Source organism: Maylandia zebra, linkage group LG1 (genome assembly GCF_041146795.1).
Source record: "Maylandia zebra isolate NMK-2024a linkage group LG1, Mzebra_GT3a, whole genome shotgun sequence".
NCBI lineage: Eukaryota > Metazoa > Chordata > Actinopteri > Cichliformes > Cichlidae > Maylandia > Maylandia zebra.
The window spans coordinates 23,577,602-23,601,529 of NC_135167.1; the positions used below are offsets into that span (position 1 = coordinate 23,577,602).

The 23,928-nt window shown below is 40.9% G+C and overlaps 1 protein-coding gene and 1 long non-coding RNA gene across 2 annotated transcripts; one reads left to right on the forward strand and one right to left on the reverse strand.

The window, feature by feature from the left end:
- Positions 1-158: 158 nt before the first annotated feature.
- Positions 159-23,389, forward strand: galns (galactosamine (N-acetyl)-6-sulfatase). The gene is made up of 14 exons (XM_004543298.6): positions 159-319; positions 585-708; positions 1,452-1,526; positions 4,461-4,563; positions 5,052-5,195; positions 5,934-6,000; positions 7,139-7,266; positions 7,374-7,513; positions 7,620-7,723; positions 11,530-11,672; positions 12,554-12,656; positions 17,679-17,800; positions 21,637-21,754; positions 22,742-23,389. The coding sequence occupies exons 1-14, from the start codon at positions 200-202 to the stop codon at positions 22,826-22,828; spliced, it is 1,578 nt and encodes a 525-aa protein (XP_004543355.3). The 5' UTR covers positions 159-199; the 3' UTR covers positions 22,829-23,389.
- On the reverse strand, positions 9,134-11,637 carry LOC105940754 (uncharacterized). Its single transcript, XR_001167420.5, has 3 exons — positions 11,503-11,637; positions 9,795-10,045; positions 9,134-9,683 (listed from the first exon to the last, which is right to left on the reverse strand). It is a non-coding gene; the product is annotated as an uncharacterized LOC105940754 (long non-coding RNA).
- Positions 23,390-23,928: the final 539 nt, after the last annotated feature.

The following is a 23,928-nucleotide window of genomic DNA, read 5'->3' on the forward strand; positions in this document are numbered from 1 at the left end:
AATATAAAGCTACCGTAGTCATATATAAGAGAAATTAAACTAGAAAAAGATGAAGCGATTTCAGTGAACTGTAAATAAATCCTAGCAAACATCTTAAGAGTGGCTGTTTCCTGTATGCGCAAATATTGCGCTGAAAACTTGCACGAAGACAAACAAAACACTTCCTTGTAGCGGAGGCTCATATGACTTCTGCACAGCCATGGGAAGAATGGTTGCTCTAACTCTGATAACTTTTTTTGCAGCAATAATATGTTGTTCCTGGACAAAAAACCTACCAAACGCTCCATCTCCAAACATTATCATCATGCTCATGGATGACGTGAGTTTTTCTCTTCTTCTTTCTTCTATTGGTTTGTATGTTTAGTTACAATTTTACCTCAGATTGCAGTACTGTAAGAGACAGGCTGAGCTGCATATTTCTCGTTAAACCTGTGAGGTTTTATTCGGGTCGTTCTGTGCTGGCTGCAGCTGCTATTCAAGTAACTTATTCACCTTTACTTCGTGTAAACAGCAGGCTGTAAACTCTAATCTAAATGTGACTGCATATGTATGGAGTGAGTAATAAACTTACCTCTACTGTTCAGATGGGCTGGGGGGACTTGGGGGTGTTTGGCCAGCCTTCTAAAGAAACCCCTAATCTGGATGCCATGGCAGCTGAAGGGATGCTCCTACCAAACTTCTACACTGCCAACCCTCTCTGCTCCCCCTGTAAGTCAGCAGATGATGTAACACTGACATTTCTTGTTTTAGTGGATATAATTTCTTTCCTTCCAGTCTTCCTCCCTTTAACCCCCAACCAGTCATGCCAGATGGCTGCGCTTCCCTGAGCCTGATTCTGCTGGAGGTTTCTTCCTGTTAGAAGGGAGTTTTTCCTTCCCTTCCTAAGTACTTACAATAAAAATCACCTTGAGGTGATTGTGATTTGGGTCTATATAAATACAACTGAACTGAATTGATCAGTTGTGCATTTTTAACATTTTGAAAGACCAATTGATTTACAGATTGAAAGTATGCATGTATCACAGAACATTTATTTTTTAAATATTATAAAATATGTTGTGCAAAACAGAGTATACAGAAAATCATAAATGTTACTGCAACATCACCAGTTTGGTAATTTTAATGACAATGCGCTTGCATTTCTCAAGAAACGTTTTTTCAAATGTCCACACACTGAGCATTGTTAATATTAACTAAAAGAGGACGTCAGTAGTTGCACAAAACAAATTCGCAATAAACTAATGTACACATCACGCTGGAGGCACCATTTTATAATGGCAACTGTATTTGTTTATTGCATTTAAGAGTTTATCCAAAATACTAGCTAGACAGTAAACCATTTATAATCTCAATGTGGGCCATTTCCATTGGAGCACGTTTCACTCTATCTGCGTGTCAGAAAAGTAAAATGCATACTCAACTTGTCTAATGACATCATTATTTTTCCACAGCTCGAGCTGCACTTCTCACCGGGAGGCTGCCCATCAGAAATGGTTTCTACACTACTAATGCCCGTGCCAGAAACGGTAATGTCTTTGTACAGGGTTCATAAGCACTGTGCAATATTATGGATTTTCATTTTTAGCAGTGTCAAAGTCTGGATAAGTGTGTAAAATAAATGAGCATGAAAACTCGTCTCGATCATGCAAGCAACATTTTTTTTTCTTATCTGTGTTTAGAGCAGGAAGCCAACATGTCCAAAATGTTTGCAACTGTGTGGCAGAGGCCATGACAGAGCAAGCTTGATGTGATTAAGCAAGCCATAAATGTGGTAAAAGACTGAATGCACATTGTTACTCACCAGTACCTCACACACGGTTAAAAAAAGGCTCTGCTGCTAATGCCTTATAACTATTATATATGTTTGCGTCCAGATAAGATGAAAGAAAAAAGCCTCAGTATTGGTATATTTACATAGCATAACAAATAAACACATAATAGGTTTGTCTGATGTGTAGACTGTAAATAAAACATGGCTATAGTCTCTGAATATTAAAAAACTTTAAACTAGGGCTGCATCTTTTGATAGTTTGAATTGATTATTGACTGTTCCATGGATTCATCAGGTAATAAGATGATAACTAGTTTTGTCTTATTAATGAGAAATAACAAATATTCCAAAAAATTCAGTGTATTTACACGCTATATTAAAATAAAATAATTTTTAAAGAAAATATTTTATTAAATACCCGATGAGAAAACTTTGTACCTGCTACATCCACTGCCATTTTTCTTCACAACGAAAAATCAGCAGTAAGCCTCCAGAATTTGCATTAAAATATGCAGATGAACTGTTAACTTAGCCTGATACCAGACTGTTTAAATTATACAGCTTCCTGTTGGCTGACAGCAGCCGTCCTATTTTCCATGCAGTGATACCTGCAGCAGACAGGGGTGAGTCTAAAGGGGGGCATCAGGTGACCTAGACCATATTAATTACAAAACTTTTGTGACATTTTTCAGATTGATAGTGAAATAATATTAAATATTGTGTTAATTAATATTAATACATTAATATTTATATAATACATTAAAATTATACCATCATGCACCATATTAACATCTGTTAAGAGAAGCACAAAAAACTAGCCTCCAGCCCCTCCAATTTATTATTGCTCATTAACAAAGCAAAAGTATTTCTTATCCAATTACTTGATTAATCGATACAATAATCAATAGATTACTCGATTACTAAAATAAAATGATAGCTTCAGTTCTAATCACAAATACTCTAATAACAAAAAAGGTACACACACAACCTCAACTGAAACTTTGGTCTGCCTTCTTGGACAGCTTTCTTACATTAGTAAGAGGTAAAAAGATTTCAGATAGTATTGTATTTTCTGGATGCGATAGATAAGGTCTGTGTTCAAGTGTATGTGTATTTGTGCATGTGTGTGTCTGCATGTTTAAGTGGTGAATGACTGAGCATGTGGTTGTTGCAATGAAGAAAAGCGAACATATCAACATTCTCAGAACTAAGACTTGACCTGCACTTTGATGCAACGTTTCCTGCTGCTGAAAACAGATGTTCCGAAGATGTTAATAATTAATGTTAATAATTGAAGTTAATTATAGCCTAAAGTCCCACTTACATCAGTTACATCACCTGGTTTTTCAGTCAGAGCCACGGAGCCACCCCAATGCCCACTGCATTAGTTTAAATAGCCAATAGCTTGGAGGCTTCAAATCAGGAGTCCAAAAATGGACAGATGTCATAGGGGGTAGAGCCATCTTTTAAATACAGTCCGATATGAAACTATTATTAATAATAAAAAAAGGCTTACTTTGTAGTGAGTTTCTTAGTTACAATATAAAATAGACTAAAAGATATGCGACGGGTGGGGTTGTTAATATAATATTTTAGTTTTTAAGCATAGATCATACAGTAAGACAGCACTTGTACTTCACTTCCTCTTGCTGTTCGTCCTTGTTGCTCACTGGTTTATAATAATAATAATGGATTGGATTTATATAGCGCTTTTCAAGGCACCCAAAGCGCTTTACAATACCACTATTCATTCACTCTCACATTCATACACTGGTGGAGGCAGCTACGGTTGTAGCCACAGCTGCCCTGGGGCAGACTGACAGAAGCCAGGCTGCCATATCGCGCCATCGGCCCCTCTGGCCAACACCAGTAGGCGGTAGGGTAAAGTGTCTTGCCCAAGGACACAACGACCAGGACAGAGAGCCCGGGGATCGAACCGGCGACCTTCCGGTTGCAGATGCGATTCCCAACCCCCTGAGCCACGGTCGCCACGGTTTAGTTCTGCAGCTTGGTGTTAAACCCAGACAAGCTCACTGCAGCCACCCTATCTTGAGCTGCAGTCCTTAGATAATTATTTCACAACATAACAGCATGTTTGGACAAAATGTAATAATAATGAGACAAAGAGGAAGAAGAAATAATTTATTCATCCCAAAAGAAAAACAACAACTCAATAAAATAAATAGAAACAAAGTCGAGGGCGAAAAGTATACAAAAGAAATAGCTTATTTACACAGATATTAACAAAAACCTGAAGTAATTAAATAATAATGAAGTAATAATTATTAACTAACAATAATAATTAAGTCATTATTTCAAAATCTACAATAAAAAGCTTCTATCTAAAATGGACACAGGCATTGTGGGATGAGACTTTCCACATTTATGTGCCAGTGGAGCCCAAATATGCTAAAGAAAGTGCTCCGGGACATTTTTCTAAATGTCTTATACCCATGTTGGGACTTGGGTTGTAGAACCATTTAGTTACATATATTGAAAGGTAGTTGTTTTGTTTTGTTTTTGTCTAAAAAGTCTCCCTAGAAGTTTGGAAAGTGGAATAGTGAGTGCATTTGCATTGTGCAAATAATTTCTTGCTGATTTCTCACTGCATTATCTATACTGTGCAGTTTACAGTATAGTTGCAGCAAAGGAAAGTTCAGTACCTTAAATTTGGATCTATTTTTTGCAGCATACACACCACAGGACATAGTAGGAGGTATATCCAAGGATGAGATTTTGTTACCCCAGCTGCTGAAGACAAAGGGCTATGTCAGCAAGATAGTTGGGAAATGGTGAGCTCTTTATCTTTTCTCAGGTTTTAAAGTCTCTGAAGGTTTAGAGAGCAGTGATCAGTTGTGGAAGGAGTGCTGGTGGAAGTATATGGTGCAGTATATTTGCAAATATACAAAAAAGAGTGTTTATTTTCTTATTTCTTCTTCTTTTCTTTAAGTAAGATTACATAGACTTTCTGTGCAGCTAAGATGAGAACAAAGTCTTCCTGATGCCACCATCATATTTTGTTAGTCATTAAAGCAGATGCACAGTGTCAAGTTTTAAGCCTCTAAAATGTGAAAATTTGTCTACATAGTATACTGTGACGAACTGTAAGTATTTGCATCCAAACAGAAAAAAAACTGCATTCAGCCTTTAGAAAAAAAATATCAGGGCAAGAATATCTGACTTTATAGCTAGGGCTTAAGAGTAAATATACAAAAACATATGGGTTGATCTTCAGCTACACTGATCTTAGTGTGTGAATGCACTTTATTTGTCGCTATAGGCACCTGGGCCACAGACCACAGTATCTTCCTCTGAAGAACGGTTTTGATGAATGGTTTGGTTCACCAAACTGCCACTTTGGCCCTTATAACGACCAGTCGATACCAAACATCCCTGTCTACAACAACTCTGAGATGCTCGGCAGGTAATATCACACACAAACACACAGCAAGGCTGAAAATCTATATACAAATCTCCTTCCCCATGACTCAGTGGAATAGTTTGGCTGTCTGCTCCTCAGGATGAGTTGAGTGTCTCTCCCCCCCCCCGCCCTTCTTCCTTCTTTGTACCAGCTGTGCTTGTGTATTCCATTTTCCGCCCATTTGTTTTCCCCAAAACAGCCATATGTGTATTCAGGGTCATTGGAACTGGCAGCCGGGCGTGTTTTTCGCTTAGCCATGGGTTTAATCAGCACTGCATACCTGGGCCCTGGACAGAAGCACACACACACGTAGGCACATATACAGGGAGACACACACATGCCCTCAAGAGACGGCAGGTTGCGTTGGCTGTGTGCGAGGACACCTGGAGGAAGTGAAGCGTAAGAAAGAGATGCCTGTCACTGCTTCTCTGTTTGCCGCGCCACGCTTCAGCAGCGCCTCATAACAGTTCCCTCTGCTCAGCTTCGCTGACACTTCCCAAATATGGCTTTCACCAAAATTTCCTGCAAACACCCTCAACAGGAGGGAAATTTACTTCCTTTCTTCTAATCACATAGTCCACAGTAGTTTCAGTCAGTTTGGAGGCAGACTGATGACACAATCAGGTTACTGCTAAATCTTTTTTTAACACAGCTGATAAATAGGCCAGCTTGACCTTAGCTATTATTCAGATGGGACGAAGGTGTTGTCTATGAAATGTATACATTTGTTATTTTTTTCAGATTCTATGAGGACTTTAAGATTGACAGAGAGACTGGAGAGTCAAACCTCACACAGATCTACCTGATGGTAAGCAAAGGATCACCTGTTGTTGCTGTCTCAGTGTGACATACTCATACCAGGTACATCACATTTTGATGCAATGTTTTGTAAAGCAGTTGACAGAACGGTCCTGCCTGTGTTAAACTAGCAACTTGTTAACCCACCTTTTGTCTTCTGGGAGCCTATCCCAGCTCTCATAGGGCGGGGACAAAATGTTACTGCCTGCCAGAATACAGACTTTTACCTTGGCTCACCCAAATATGAAAAAATTAAAAACATATAATTGAAAATAAATAATGAATGCAGGTAAAGCCTAATTCTGGCCTTTAATAATTACTGTAATTTAACCAGAGGAAGTGCACTGATTATCTCTGCTGCGGCAGTCCTTCCCATTCAGTTTGGAACATGATCAAAACCAGCATGCAGAGACACACTGCATGTTGGAAGGGTGTGTCATCACTGGAAGAGGGCGGTCCTGTGAAAGGCAGCATGTCTTAAAACTTGGTGAACATTAAGCAAAAATCAGATTTCTTTTTGTAACTGTTAAGTTTTGTTTGGATAACTGGCAAATTTGCAGTCATCTACTGTAAAATATTTATCTGTGTGCAAAACGATTGTCTCTTTTTGTAATAAAGAACAATTGATGCAAATGTAAGTGTCTGAAATGTAATTAGCAAAGCGTTTTAGATTAATTGTAACCATCCTTTTCCTGGGTTACAAGCTCAGTTTTCAGTGTTTCAGTGTTAATAAACTGCTAAAACTACAATACAGTATTGTGCCTACATGACAGTTAGAATGTGTGTTTTTGTTGAAACTGTTGAAACTGTTTTGCATTGTATCAAGAGATGTTCCTCAGTTTGCTTTTATTGATTTCAACAGGCTAGACAACACGTTGGAGACTCCTTAGTACAACAATACCTAAGAAGGCTGATGAGTCTCTATCTAAAACAGTTTAAACAAAAACTGAACTCCATGCTCTCTGCTTGGAGGCGGTTTTATTGAAGGCTTGTCTGACGCACTGCTTTACTTGAAAACACTGTTTGAGTGTTTAGTGAGTGAGAAAGAGAATTCTTCTTACCTTAACTGCAATGCTGTGAAAGAGGCTGCAGTAAGTCTCCTGGCTTTTGTATTCCCAGTGTAATGACGTATTCTTCCACCTCTGCAGGAAGGTCTTGACTTCATACTTCGTCAAACTAAAGCTCAGCAGCCCTTCTTCCTCTACTGGGCAGTCGATGCCACTCACGCACCCGTCTATGCCTCCAAACGCTTCTTAGGGAAGAGCCAGCGAGGCCGGTACATTTTATCCTGCTGACTCTCCTATTGACGCAAAGACAATGTCATGCAAGTGGTTATAAATGATTGTATCAAGGTGAAAAACGTGATCTGCCTTTGTGCTGCAGCTATGGCGATGCGGTGATGGAGCTGGACTACAGCATCGGTCAGATTTTGAAGTGGCTGCGAACTCTTGGTATTGACAATAATACCTTTGTCTTCTTCACCTCAGACAACGGTGCAGCTGTTATGTCTGGCCCCAATGAAAGTAGGCAATTATTTCATAAAGAAAGTGCTTTTTTTTATCTAATTCTGACTCGCTTTTGTGTCCCGTGTGATTGATGCAGGTGTTTTTGTGGTTTTTGACTCCTCAGGTGGCAGCAACGGACCCTTCCTCTGTGGGAAGGAGACCACCTTTGAGGGAGGCATGAGGGAGCCTGCCATTGCTTGGTGGCCTGGGCACATCAAAGAAGGCTCAGTAAGAAAGCCCCAGTCATTAGAGCTTTTACCAAATAAAGCATGAAAAACCCCACAATAAAATACAACACGTGCTCTCGAGAGGCTAGTCTAATCTTAGTCCAGGCACCCAGAGGACAGCTTATTATTCTATGCTTTGTTGTTCCCTGACTTTCTGCCAATCAGATTGTACCAGGAGCTGAAAATGTGAAGCAAGTTATGTATAAAGGAATTATTTTACTCGTTCTCTCTTTCAAACAATCATTGTAGCTTTTTGTTTATGTATCAATTAGCTATTTACACATACACAATTTGATCCACTGGCGTCAATTAATCCCGACTGTGTCCAGCTTCTGTCAAACAGAGCCGAACTCCAGAAAGCCAGACTGTGATTTTGGCCACAAAGCAAGTGGGAGCCTTTTTCTACTGTTTCCTAAAATATTTCTGGAATTAATGCCCCAAACCCCCCTCCTCACATTCCCCAATTTAACCCCCCACCCACACTGTGATCCCCTAAGCCTGTGCGTTCTGCAAATGACTTTTAATTGTATTAGGGGCAGCTGTGACACGGGGCTGTGACGCAGAGGGATTTTGTGGAGGAGCAAGCGGAGGCTGCAGTCTGCAGTAAGCCTTGCCCCTGGCTCATCTCACAGGGTTGTGCTGGGGCCTGATAGCACAGCAGAGTAGCGAGGGAGAGGGGGATTGGGAGCGTCTTAAGCGGCTAATCTGTTTGTGTGTTTGCTGAGGTTGGATTGAGCCGTAATGAGGACTTCAGTATCTGAATATGCCAGGCGCTCAGGATAAAGGAACGGGAGGGGGTGGGGGGGTTGGAGGGAAAGAGGCAAGGAAGAAGTAAAAGAGGTGGCTGGTGTAGAAAAGAGAAAAGGGGGAAGAGTGCTAAAGATTGCAGCACTGCCACACTGCCAGGATGGTTTTAGCGTTTGTAAGGCTTTGCCTGCACCTGTGCCATGTTATAATTGACCAGTGTGCCTCTATATGCACATGCAAGGGTGCAGAACATGTCGGTGTAATTTATGTTAGCTCCCACACAACTATATGTGCACGTTTGTTTGAATGAGAGAGAGCTTTCTAACCTTAAAACACCTGTGTGTGTGTGTGTGTGTGTGTGTGTGTGTGTGTGTAGTTGTAATGACTTGACTCGAGTTTTAGTAGAAAGGGGACTGTAGATCCTGAAATATCCAGGGATGTGATGACAAGGCTATTGTGCTGGAGTTTCTGTGCTCTATAGCTCTGGATTTATCACTTTGTGTCACTTGGGAGGAAGGATAACAGATACAAGATTGTCCCCCTGTCTTTATTTTGTAGTCTTTTCAAATCTCTGTTGATGGGTGCTTTGAAAAGTCTGTAAACCCTCTGAACAAAATTCTGGAGACAAGTTACCAAGCTGGCAAGCTTTTCTTAAATGGGGGGATTTATTAGGTTTATTGTAGTGACCCAACACAGAACACAGGAGAAAGTTTTTGGAGCATTTGGGAATTGGAGACAAAAATACTATTTCAACAGTTAGCATTGTGTCTGCTGTCATCTTGGTTTATTTATTTATTATTATTTATAAAGAACATGCGATACCAGAATTTTAATTTAGTTTAATTTATTTTTATTGATAGAGCGCCAAATCACAACAACAGTTACCTTAAGGTGACCACATTAAAAACTCCAGATGGCACAAACATTAAAACAGTCAAGAGATCCAGTTCAGTGAGTTGAACTGGTGGAGGTTAAACCCAGCAGATAGACAGCAGACTGGTTGGCTGTAGATAGAGCATAGCTTTAGGCCTTGATACAGTTCAAACAGGCGAGTTCAGACACATCCTGCATACAGTTATCAGCCTGTTCACATATTAAATTTTGCTAGAAAGTTAGAGATGTTAATATGGCAGTCCACGGGGATTGACTCGGGACCGCAGGTTTTGTAGGGTTTTTCCATTGGCTTCATTTACATGAGCTTGGTATTTCCATGCCTATTAATAGAAAATAAAGCCTGTTATCAGTGAATGAATATGAGTGATGACTCAATTAAACTGACACGAGTCTGAGTGCAGGTGAATGTTTTTGATTAGTCATTCACTTACTGTATATTTTGGAGGATGGAAGGAGCAGATCTGAGATGAGGGCGCACGGGTGCTCTGAAGCATTCTCCTTGTGCCTGAGGGCAGGTGAGGGGCTGCATGGTGGCTACAGGAACAGAGATTGGGAGGTGGGTGGGCTGACAGTGCCACAACATCGTTGAGCATCGCAATCCCCTTCGGTGGGTTATCAGGCTGCAGACACACTGGCAGAGTGGCAGAGATGGGGATAGAAGCACTGCCTCCTCAGATAAACACTGCTTACAATGGAGAAAACAGGAGAATGTGACATTAATAGGGAGCAAAGAGTGGGACAAAAGAGAAAAGAACAAAGGGTGATTTGAAAAAAAACCCCCCAGCTTAGACTGCAAAAGAGAGCAGAGCTAATAAGGGAGGAAATAAAAGATGGCAACTCGTGAGATAAACTCTGTCAGACCAGTCCGAGTTTTAAACTTTCAGTTTTTGGAGACGCAAGTTATTCCCAACTAAATGTCAGTGCTGCTTCTCCTCTTGTCCTTTTGTCCTGTCTTCTTTAACGGTCTGTGTGTGTCTGTATTAGAGGGACTTAAAAAAAAAAAAAGAAAAATGAAATAAAGGACCAAATCTCTCCATGTTTGTGTACGCGCGCACGAAAGAGAGAAAGAGCGTCTGGATGTGCAGATAGATCATGGAGTGCATTGCAGAGCCCTTTCTGTGGCTAGTTCTGTGGATACAGAAGAAAAGGGGAATTCATTTCAGTGCTTAGGAGCTTGTGTGTACGCCTGTATGTGTGCTGGCTGCCGATAGGAGCACAGCGGCACATGGCGGTGCAGCTGCAGAGGGCTGATAGCGCTATCTGATTGTGAGCGTGCCGTCTCCCTCTAAGGCTCGCTCAGGAGAGAATGGAACGGAAGATCAAGGATGACAGCGAAAAAATGGCATTTTATCTCAAAATAGTTCAAAGTTTATAAATAAAATAACGCTTTTCACTGGGACTGGGAGAAGGAGATAAAACGCCAGCTCGCTCTAGCTTCAGCCACCTTCTCGCCAATGTCTTGTCCTCTCTCTACTTCCTCTCCTTTCCTCTTTTTTTTTTTTTGCTCCTCCTTTTTTCCCCCTTTTTTCCCTCCTGTTACGTCCCTCTGCAGCTTTTAATCGTCTCAGTGTTTTCAGCTGGTGCTAATTGGCCACACCTAGTCAGGTGTGGATAAAAGCATACCTGAGGCAAGCTTTCCGGCAGTGCACTAGTCTTTGCCTTGGTGGCACCAGCCATTTTAGCCAACCTGGTTTTCCATTTTAGGATGAAACCTCTTCTCACCCACACTCTGTTATTCATCTCCTTTTTTTTATGTTGCGGCTTTTGAGCCGGGTCGTAACACCTCCCAAAACTAATTTAGAAAGAGAAGCATTTTGGAGTTGTAATAATAAACCTGCATGCAGAGGTTAGAGTGGAGGCTGTTGAAATGCATCTCTTTTCCTGCGTGTGTACACACAACCACACATGGAACGAATGCTTGTCATGACTGTGCATTGTTAGCATGTTGCCACAGCTCATTCTTGATTTCAAGGACTTCAGTCATCAAGGAGGACATTTCAGAACCCGTGAAAGATGTGAACAAGCGATCAAAAGACAAAACTCTAGTAGTGTGTTTCTCTGTGGATGGTCCTCAAACAAACATGCTTTTCTGTGTGTGTGTGTGTGTGTGTGTGTGTGGAACATCTTATTTTACTAGACCTGTTTATTTTCTTCTCTTGTCTATAGGTGAACTTCCAGTTGGCCAATGTCATGGACCTGTTCACCACTAGTCTGGTTCTCGCTGGCATCAACCCTCCTGATGATCGAATCCTAGACGGACTGGACCTAACACCTGTTTTGCTCAACTGCTCCCAGCCACTCAAAAACAGGTGAGCACACACACACACTTTTGTTCTTCCTTAACACCTCAAGAAAATATCCCCTACAACATTACACCAACACCAGTCTAAATTGTTGGATAAATCAATGCTTTCTTTTTATTTATGCCAAATTCTGACCCTTGCATCTGAATGTTGCACCAGAAATTGAGACTCACAAGACCAGGCAGCATATTTGAAATCTTCTATTGTTCAGTTTCCTTTTTTTAGCAGACCATCTGCTTCAAGGTCTGTTGCAGATTTAGTGATAACAAGTGGTTATTTGAATTACTTATGTTTCAATTCTGAGATGGTTGTGTTGGAAAATCCCAGTTGATCAGCAGGTTCTGATCTACTGGTGACCATCTGACCCCAACAACCATGCCAAATATATAGTCACTTAAATCACCTTTCTTCCCCATTCTGATCCCCAGTTTGAACTTGAACAGGTCGTCTTGCCCACGTCTACGTGCCTAAAGACACTGAATTGCTGCCATGTGATTGGCTGATTAGCAGGTGCGCCTAATAAAGTGGCTGACGAGTGTAATTGCCTCTACAATGAATCTTAATGTCTTTTTGCTATATGCTATGAAAATGTTGACATTTGAGGGTTTCATACAAATGCATAAAAACACTGTACAAAGGTTCATGTGTCCATCAGGATGATATTTTTTGAAAACTGTGTGGCTCCCACAACTTTTGCTTTCTGTGCCATTATTCACTCCTTTTCTAGTGACAGACTCTTAATTTTGACCAAAAACGGACATTCACAACAGTCTGAGTGATTTTTAGGGAGTTTACGTTCCTCCACATTTTCTAAGGCAATTTGATGTTAATATATGCAAGTTGAAGTAAATCTGAGCTTTATTTCTGCCTCTTCTCGCCATCTTCAGGCCAATATTTTATTACCGTGGGAATGAACTGATGGCTGTGAGGCTTGGAGAATACAAGGCACACTACTGGACCTGGAGCAACTCATGGGAGGAGTTTAGACAGGTGAGATTCCCTCTGAACAGTTCAACTCTGTTCCTCAGTTCTTCATTTGCACTGCCACATCCTCCTCCTTTGTCTCTCCTAATCGCACTCAAACACACAAACACTTTGGCTGTTGCTGGTGTTATCATGAGAGCGGCTCATCAGTTGACTGCTGTGTACATCAGTGTAATGAATATTAATGAAGAGCCCCCACATAAGCGAATGTACATCATTCATCAACCAGATGACTTGTTTGTTCAAACTCCAGTGGAAATACCCCCCCCCCCCCAAATTTACATATCGTCATTACCTGCTTGTTCTTTTGGCATCATAGCGCTCAGGCATAATTACATCAACTCAGTGCGGATTAAAAATATCAATAGAAATGTGAAATCTGGCACCTGAGAAGCTAAAGTATAGTGCGTTTTCTTTTTCTTTTTTCCCTGGCTACCCCGGGCCCATCTATAAAAACATGTCCTTCTGTCCTCCCTCCATGGCTATGCCTTTCCTGTGATCCAGTTTGTTTTATGCCCCATCGGTTGCTTAAATTGCTCTCTCCTTCAGGGCCGCTGAATCAATAGTAGCCTCCTTTATCAACTCATGTGAACTGAAGTGGAACTTCACAAATAATGGCGTCTGATTGCCTATGAGTTGCCTATCGATTGGTATGTGTGTGTGTGTGTGTGCACATGGGAGAGAGAAAAGACAGAATGGAAAAAAAACATGCACATACATGTTCGGGCTTCTTTGTACAGACGTGCGTGTCTAGTCTGTTTCGCTGACTGACGGTTGAGCTCCTACAAGACAAATCTCCGATGTCATTATGAACTCCTAAACTGTTTCTTCTTGTGTTGCCCACATTCACTTTTCATACATCTGCTTTAAAGGTAATGCTCTACTTTCTTTGGAATTGATCATTCCTACTAAACTCATGTTAAAGATAACCCACCCCATATACACTGAGGATTAACCCGTCTCATGATAGTGATACACAATGAGATCCACTCCTCACTGAAATGAAACGTGTATTGCTGCTTTGTAAGTAATGTGCTGCAGTACAATTTGGCTTTTTTTGTGCTCCTTGCTGAAAAATAAACAAGGAAGGAAGATGTGTGTCTCTAAAGAAGAATGAAATTACAGGTTAATGGCTGGGAGATGTGTTGCTCTGTCCTGGCTGAGTCTGTGCTGCTCAGCCATGAGGAAAATGAGAAATTTCACAGGCTTAAATGCCTCTCATCAAATTCTTTTGAGGCAGCGTATTGATGTTAATATTGTGAAACATAGTTTCTCGTGACTGTGTCTCCCTTTTATCTGGATTGCTGAGTAACCTATGCAACTGTGAGTAGCCTTGCTGAATGCTTCATATGGCAAAAACTGAAAAAGGACATTTTTTTGAGACAAGTGTACTGGGAATACCTCTTTCTTGGCATCACTGAAACTGAAGAAATTGACAAGAATTAGGCTGTGCCATAGCTGATGTACTTTAAACTTGAATTATAAGTTTTAGAATTTGTTTTTTTTTTTTTACATTAACACACTTTAATGCACACTGGTGAAAAAAACACAATCAGTCTTTAATTTAGTAAAAGTACTAATTCATAAATGAAAGAATGAAAGCACATATGATGGTGTCCAAATATTTCCAACAATGTTCAAAAAAGAACCTGTCACATCATTTTACACTCTCTGGTTACTCTAACACCTGTAAACACTTGTTAATAATGGTGACAATAAGCTTAAAGTAATTCAAATATTCACTAAGTTAGTCTGAGCATCGGATATAACATTAGCTCAAGTAACAGCTTAAGCAGTCAACTCATCTGATGCTAGGTTAGCAGTTAATGTTACTGCAGCTAATGCTACTTGTTGCCTTTTGATCTATATTAAATAAAAGATTTATTAGAATAAAAAATAGTGTGAATGAAACTGTAATAAACTCAGCTCAAGTCACATCATTTCATCAGAAATGTTGAAAAAGACAATAACTCCCGTGATTCCTCATAGCATCATGTTATTGTATTGACTGACAAACCCCAGGCAGCAGAAATTATTGTTCATTCAAGTAAAAGCACAAATAAATTATCATACTTGGAGCTTCCCTCCAGTCAGTAACGTGTTTTGGTTGGAGTTGTTTCTTTTAGATGTTTTGCCTTCATTCTGCAGAATGAGAACAGTAAAGCACACCCTCTTTAAATTCAAAGGTTTTACAAATCAGGACATAATAAAAATAATCTGGTCCTTAGCAAGTCTTAAAGCAAGGCAACCACATATGAAAAATAACACATAGCATATTACACTTTTGCCAGTTTGCACGTCTTGAGCATTCTGGTGAGTGTTAACACAATGCCAAGGAGGAAAGATATCAGCAATAGAGAAGCAATTATTGCTGCCAATCAATCTGGGAAGGGTTAAAAGGACATTTCCAAACAATTTGAAGTCCATCAATCTGCACTGAGAAAGATTATTCACAGGTGGAAAACATTTAAGACAGCTGCCAATCTTCCCAGCAGTGGACGTCCCAGCAGATTCACCCCAAGGTCAGGCCATGCAATGCTCAAAGACCAAAAAATCTGCAACCTACATCTGAGACTCTACAGGTCTTAGTTAGCATCTTAAATGTTCATAACAGTACAATTACAAAAAGGCTGAACAAGTATGGTTTGTTTGGAAAGCCTGCCGTGGAGAGAAAGTCTCTTCTCTGTAAAAAGAACATGGGAACACAGCTTAGATGTTAAACCTGAACAAACCACAAGATGTTTGGAATAATGTCAATTAAACAGACAGCGCCAAAGTGGAGATGTTTACCCATAATGCACTGCACCACATTTGGTGAAAACCAATCACGCCATTACCATTACAAATACCTCATACCAACTGTCAAGCACGGTGGTGGAGGGGGTGAGGATTTGGGTTTGTTTTGCAGCCACTGGACCTGGACACCTTGCAGTCACTCCTCTGTATACCGAAGTATGTCAAATGTGCATGCATCGTAATGGCCCAGACAAAATTCAAACCTCAGTAAAATGTATAAATTCACATATATGAATTTTAATAAATCAATAAATGAATGGCTGCAAACTTCAGTGAATGGAAGCAACCTTGTAAATAAGAGTGGACCAAAATTCCTCCACAACAATGTGAAAGCAAAATGTTATTGAGAAGGTGTAAAACCACCTATAGCAGCAAAACTAAGCTGCTTCTTGCAAGAGGATGGATTTCCTTTAAACAGGGATTGTATTAATTTTGTGACAGTAAAACTAGGATTTTGTTGTAGTCCAATCATTTATTTACATGAATCCAGCATAGAAATTCTCCTGTTGTGTTAGTTGAAGCTCTCTTAATCACTCACAACTGATATACATGCAAAAATGTCCTGTTTTAGCTCAGTTTCGATGCTTGTTAAGATAGAGCAAATGCAAATACTCCAGTCAACTTAAAGTTAAGTTGTTTAATATCACCAACTACAATGGCCATAACACAGATCTGAGGGTTCATGAGAGGTTTGATTGGTATGAAGGAAAAATTTTTTTATTTTTAACAGTTTTTAAATGTTTTTTTTGTCAAATACATTTTACTATCTTTACCTGTTTCTGTTCTTTAAATTGCTGTTCAGATTAGTCAAATATTCAGTATGTGAAAGAAAGAATATATTTAAACATTGTCCAGTCTACATAAAACATTCCAGCCAAATCAAATACTTTTTCCTCATTCCCATCCCCAAAATCCACGCTCCCACCCATGGATGCTCCTGCACCTTATCTTGTAATGACAACCACGGTGCTCCAGTTTAAAAGCAGCCTTGCTGTATCCATAGCATTAATGTCATGTGAGATATGGAGTTCTTGCTCTAATATCTTGGCTACAAGAGAAAAAGTCAGACAGATACACACAGCAGGCCTTTCTTGCTGCTCCTCTGGGATGTTTTTTTTTGCCCCCCTGATTCTTTTCTGCATTTCTAAGCAGTTGACTTTAAAAGGCAGGACAAGTCTGGATCAGTGGAAGCTCTGCAGGGCGGGGGGTATCTATCTTCACTCTCACTCTTTCTCTCTCTTCTATATGTATTTTGAGGTGCTCCGTTGAGTGATCTCAGAGGGGGGGCAGCAACAGTGTCTTACAGATGAATGCTTTTTCAATATTAGTTGTGCTCATCAAAAAAAACCCCAAAAGTGTGAGTTTGTTTGTGCGTGCGTGTGCTTATGTGTGTATTAAAGGAGGAGGCAGATCTCCAGGGGGTTCTGGAGGAGTGAGTGTGACTCAATCAGGCTGCGATCACTGCCAGGCTCCTGAGAAATAGAGTCAGGGAGCAGGAGCGAAGGCGTGGAGAGATGATGAGGAGGCAGCAAAATTTCTCTGTTTTGCGAGAAAGCCTTCACGGTGTACCAACAGGAGCACAAATAACACAGCAGATTGGAAGACAATATGCATATAACCCATACTACAATGAGATTAAGCATTCAGCTCTTGGCAGCAGGTGGCTGCAAGCCTAAACCTAAACACTCACATCTCTCCTGCTGAGCTTAGTGCAGTGTTTTTTGTTTTTTTAATTGGACATGATGAAGCGCATAAAAACATCTTTAACCATCAAACTTAAAGACAAATTGTAATCACATTACTGAGATCCATATTTTCACGATGTCTTAAGTGTCATTTACGTGGTGCAAAACGAGCCAAAGCAAATATTCTATTTCTTCTATTTCTTCAGATATTATGTTTCATGTTTAATTGAGGATAGTATTTCAGGCAGGTCTGCTTTTTGTGTCATAGATTAGTCTTCTACAAGAATAAGCACAGACGGCAGCGGCCGTGCTGCTGCCACACGAGTATCGATTTGTGTTTGGTGAACTGATGCTTCAGCAGGCATATAAACTGGAAAATATAGACAGAAGAAAGGTTCCACTGCTTTAAAATGTTGATTTTAAAACAAATGGAATCAATTGTAGAATACTTATTCTGGGGTAGATTAAAGTACAGGCAGTCTAGGTGAAGGACTTTACCTGTAGCTCAGATCAGTGTGTTTAATAACACGTGTCATATGTTTTACAGGGCATAAACTTCTGTCCGGGTGAAGAGGTGCCAAATGTGACTACTCACGAGCAGAAGGAGCACACACTCCAGCCACTCATTTTCCACCTGGGGCGGGATCCTGGAGAAAAGTTCCCTCTCAGGTCAGTACCTTAAAAAAGTTCAAATTTGCTTTTAGCTGATCTCCAGGAAACGGACAGAGAGGATCAGGGGTGAGGTGTGGAGAAGAGGGGAGTCAAGCAGGCTAACAGGGAAAAAGCTGTGGGGGAAAAAAGGGAAGAAAGCAGGGATAAGAATAAGAAGGTTGTTTGCCCGTGGTACTGAATGTGTGCAAGATCAATGAAGATTTAGCAGCATGAAAAAAAGAAAAAGGCGGCGGATTGATCCACTCAGCCAGAGCACGCCTGATTACACCCTTCTCTTTGTGATTGCAAACAGCTCCTTAAAGATCACTATCGGGCCCTCAACCCTTTGGTACATCGCTGCAGGTTAAAATTGCAAGATAAATTGTTCAGGTCTAAATTGAGAGCTAGTTCTGTTTAATGTGTTTTGTGTGGGTCTGCCTCCTCTCCAAGGAAAGTTAAGAATCACGGAGACAGGATGCAAACGGCCGAGGTTGAACTATTACTAAATAAGGGTGAAAAGATGAATGAGCACCGTCTTCTGCTCTGCCTGGACAGCGCGAGATGTTCAATGTGACCATGTAGACTTTTTTTTAAATGACAGAGTGACTAATACATTAAGATAATCTCAAAATGCTTTCAGGAGAGAATTTTCTGTGGCTCCTCTTGTCATAAACCCTCTTAGACTGACCTTTCTTTTCTGCCTTCTGCAGCTTAGCCGTTCATACTTTTTTTGCTCTAGCCTCATCTCCTCATTTGCTTCCTGCTTGTGCTCCTCTCTGTTCTGGAGCGAGATTGGATGATAAAACATTAATGCTGTTTTTCGTTTGCCCACCTTTTAGCCTTGCTATTCACTCGGAGGAATAAAAAAAAAAAGGCAGAAACCAATCAATATGCAGCCATGTGTTGTGCTGAGTGCTAGATGTGCACACACACACACATCCACACAAACCAAAACTGCCCATTTATTTTATTCTTTTACTTCTGCACAGAGGGGTTAGTGAGTTTGTCTCCAAGGTCACGCCCCCGCCAACGCCAAGCTGCCTGACCTCTTCACTGTTCACGCGCCGTTCTTCTTCGATCCGTTTTAATCTTCACTATAAATTCTCCTTCTTCGCCAAACTTGTTTTCCCTTCTCGCACCTTCTCCCTCCACCTACTGCTATGCATCTCATCTCACTTGTCGCCTCTCAGCTGCTGTCCCTCTGGATCCGCCGGGACTGTGCTCCTCCATCCACACGTGTGTGTGTGTGTGTGTGTGTGTGTGTGTGTGTGTGTGTGTGTGTGTGTGTGTGCGCACATGTGCATGCTTGTGTTTTGTCCGTGTGCTCTCAGGTCCCCCAGCTGGACCGGCTGCCTGGCCATCATTAATCTTAGTCAGCACCTAAAGAGCCACTTAAGATGATGTAGAGCCTGTCTGTGCACATACCTTCACTACTGTCGCAGGCTGTGATGTAGCAAAGAGCGCACACATGTACACGGTTTCTGTTCCTGCACAGTTTCATGTCATTATGGAGATTTTTGAATTATTTCCTTTTTTTTTAAGTTCTAGTTGTTTCCATTTTGCTTTGTGAGAGCAAAAAAAACGCCTTGCTGCTATTGTAAATGAATGTGGGCCTGGGGAGGATGACAGGGTCTGTGTTGGTGGTCCTTCTGTCCAGGATGAAACACAGACCCATCCAGGTTTGCATCAGCCTAACTCGATGATGGCTACGCTGGACTCTCAAAGCCTCTCTCTGCCTCCCACATTACCCTTCGTCCCTGTGACCTAGTGCCCTGAGATTAACACATCCTACTTCCTCACCACCTACCTCGGCTTTTGTCCCCAGAGCCCCCGGGTCATGTGTGGTGTAAGCCCCAGCCCTAACACTGCAGGCAGCCTTGCTCAAGCCTGGCCTCATCTGCTGCCTGCCACCATGCTCTTCTGTCCCCAATCAATAGTCCCTCACTGAAGTGCTCAATTTCCACCGGGGTGGAGAAGATGGTGGAGGGGAGGGGCAGGCAGGACAGATGTATCTGATTGTCTCCTCAATTCCCCCACCTTCTGCTACTGTGTGGTTGTTTGTGTGTATGTGTTCCAGCAATAGTGTTATGAATCAGTAATCAGAGCGGTGACACACCTGAGCTATGCCCCCATCCCCCTTGGGTGCCATACATTATAAATCAAAAGACTCCATTTGCATACAGCCTGCTTATTATTCCAGATTTTGCCTCTACACTAGTAAGCTAAGGGTTATAATCATGATAATGAGCTGTGCTGACTGTGGGCTTTTCATTATTTGTTTGCAGAGGGGGTATAAACAAATGATATTATTAGTTTTTGATTTAGAGCTTCTGCACTGTAAGATTTTTGGCGCATAGACAAAACAATGGAAAACTTTGCGTCTCGTGCAACTTTCTCGCGCTTTGCTTTACTTTGCTTTGCACACTTGCACGGAGAAATTGAATACTTACAGCAGCCTGATAAATCTCCCTTACATTTACTTCTGTTAAGCTGCTTCATCACTTATCGCAAAATGAATCGCAACAATCAGGAGCCGGCACAGATAGGAGGGGAATGAAATATCCCTCTTGCTGATCGAGATCGAGCAAAAAGCAGAATTTGTGATTTCAGATAGCTGAAGCAATTTAATCTGAATGCTGGATGTTTAACGCAGCGGAGCAATCTGGTTTTTCCCTATCAGCTAGGGTCACAATGCATAGATAGTTAGCTTATGACAAACGCAGCGCACAAGGAGAGAGACTAATTGCAGCGAGCGCTACCAGTCAAGTAATTGCAGGAGGAAGTAAAGAGTGAGTATCAAGGAAAGGAGCAGGTGCTGGTTGATGGAGGAAGCCTTGCTGCCCTGTGGGAGATCTAAGAGGGAGGGTAGGTGTGAGCTGGACAGGGCCTGGGGTTATTACTCTAATTGACACTTCACCTCACACACATGCACATGTTCCCCAGGGGCCAATCAGAGCATTGCGTTTGCAGTGGAGGGAGGATGGAAGGCTGGCACAGGTGCTGCCTGCGAGTGTATCAGGGGTGTAATTGCACTGCTGATATTTGTCTATCCCTGTGTCACGCCACCAGACGCTCACTCCCCCAACACACACACACAGAGCCCATTAACCCTACAGGTCCTATTGAGAGCAGCGTTCCTTTGAAAGCCTTCAGGGCCCCTGTGTTTTACACTCTGAATATAATAATGCACAGAGGTGCCCAGGCTCACTGGTGTCCAACAACAGTAATTGAGAGACAGGGGATGTGATGGGGGTTACATAGTTCATCCTGCTGAGCGTGCCTTCCCAAAGGGTACAAGAGTGGACAGCCTGTGTGTGTGTTTATGTGTTTAGGTTTCTGTTTTTGTCATCGAAAGCTGCGGCTCGTCTCCCCACCAATATAATGAGTAACGCTCGTGGGCTGCAGTCATGTTTTGTCACTAGATACATGAACAGAAAGGCAGAAAAATGGGTGATCTTTATTCCGTGTGTTTCAAACACAAAAGCAGCCTTGCCTTTCTCATTTGTACTAATATATGTCCAGAACATAAAACAACTGGTTCCATTCAGGATTAACTGTTCAGATTGCTGTTAAAGAAAATTTGGTATTAAATATATTAAAATCTGATTTTATTCTTTGTAACATTACTACAAGATGATGTCATCAATTAGTCAAATATACTTTGCATCTCTGTTGACAATCATTCAATTTAAAGCACAAAATTTTCTCACATGTTAGTTTTTATCATGTTTCCTTGTCATGCATCAATATACATGAATCATTTTTGGAGTTTTGGAGCTTTGGTTAACTAAAATGATAATCATTCACTTGAAAGTGCTCTGCCGATAATACCCAGCTGTTTATTGTGTTGGCAGTGTTCTTTCTAAGGAGTACCAGGACGCTCTGAGCAGGATATCTGCAGTTGTGCAGCAGCATAAAGACACTCTGGTGCCCGGCATTCCCCAGCTCAACATGTGTGACAGTGCAGTGATGGTGAGACACAATATAACTAAATATATCTCTTACAGTCATGTTTAAGATCAGTTGTCATGTTGTAAATCCGACTACTAGATCAGGTGCTCTTCTCAGCTGTATACATCAGATAAATTCATATGTAAGTGACAATGATAAACCCTTTAAGGGCCAGAAAGAATTAAAAGTCTATGGGAGAACAAGCTAAAATAGAGAAGGCTCCTGGCCTTGCTTTGAATCAATCGTAGCTTTTATTTTGTTGTTTGTGTGCTAACTTTACATATCAGTGTGTACCGATTTGATGACATCCTCCCCTTCTGTCTGGAACTTTCTCTTTCAGTGTTATTGTAACGGTATTATTTAAAAAGCAGCCTGGCTTTGTCTCCCCAAGCGCCCACCTTATTTGTGGCATGGCACTGCCCCCTGGTGGTCATTCAAATAAACATGCTACATTGCGTCCAATTCCTGTCTTTGATAGAAGTGTGATAATTTAAATGCTTAAAAGCCTGAATTTTTGCATCTTTTTATTCTGCATTTTTCATAAGGAAAAGTACATTTTTTTTATCTTTTTAACATGGTTTTGTCATGAGGACTTACTTTTAGAGTAATGGTGCACAAGAAAATGTGCACAACCTAGTAGGTAATACGACCGCTCAAGGTCAAACTGGTAAATTTGAAGTAAGAAGACATTAAAATTTCATGGCACCACTTCAGTATTTGAAAAATACACTTTATGCATGGTATGTATTGGGAAAGAATAATCAGTTTTTCAATCAGTTAAGTTTTTTGATGAAAAATGTTACACAGGGATAATATGAATTCATAGTTTAACATTTAAAAAATGTTAAACTATGACACAGGACAGGAAACAAATATTATCTGCTGCTTTCAGCCTAGTGAAGATCAGTTACGACTTTAAAAAGCAGCAATGCATTGTACTGCAGAGCAATCATATATTTGATACTTTCATTTTGCTGTACTTACTGTGTGGACCTCTCTGTTTTATAGAACTGGGCCCCCGCTGGCTGTGAGAAGTTGGGAAAGTGTCTGAAACCGCCCGAGTCTAACCCCTGGAAGTGCGACTGGCCACACTGAGAGCAAAAGTACTGGACGCCAACATGAGGAACTAAAACCTGAAGATGTGCCAAGCCATAGAATAGGACACAGCCTCTGTGTGTAAAGGAATGTATTTTTAAACTCTTTGTGTTTTTGTACAATGTTTGAAGAAAAGAGCATTCGGTCAAATCAGGGAAACGTGTTTGCAAACTATGATTGCAGTTATTTTTACATCTGTGTGTTTTAATCTGCCAATTCTATTTCAACTTGCTATGGAATGGATAAAACAGATTTTATTGGTGTAGATCAAGGATGCCAAACTCATTTTACATTGTGAGCCACATACATCCCACTTTAATTTGAAGTGGGCCATACCAGTGAAACTTCCCTTTCTGTCTTTAATTACACATTTAATCCTTGAGATATCTTAATATGAGCAATAGAAGTGCAATTTCAGCTGCATTTATCAGGTTTTTTTCTACGTGGTAAAGAAATGCTGCTCAAGTTAATGAAACAAGTCTGTCAGCACTCTTACACTGTAAGAAATAAATTGTATGGGCTTAAATTGTGAGAAATAAAGATGTAAAATTGGGTTTAAAAAGAAAAGGTGTATTTATGTGTACAGTGCATAGGTTTAGTGGATACACAGGGTATCTTGTGAATCCACTGTAAAACACACACACACACACAAAGAAATTCCTATACTATATTTTCATTATTTCATTTTTTATGTATGTTTAACTTATGTGTCAGGTCATCATCAGTCAAAATAAAGCTGTAACACCTATAAACATATAGTTAAAAGGGCAACAATTGCACCTTCCTTCACATTTTTAAATGCTTTTCAGTTAGGCCGGATTAGAGTCTCTGCCGGGGTGATTCTGGCCCCCGGGCCTTGTGTTTGACACCTTTGCTGTAGATGGTGGGTCATTGTCATTATTGTATACTACTCAAACACAGGAATCCAAATTGAACACAGCGTCATCTTGCTGGGTGACCTTTTTGTTCAGGTATAATACATACCGCGCCCTGATGGTCTCCCTAATCGGTCCAGCCACATACATGCAGTGGGATCCACCAGAGCAAGCCTATTGCACTTCACAGCATGCAGAATCCAAAGGTAGTGTCACAGCCCAGTC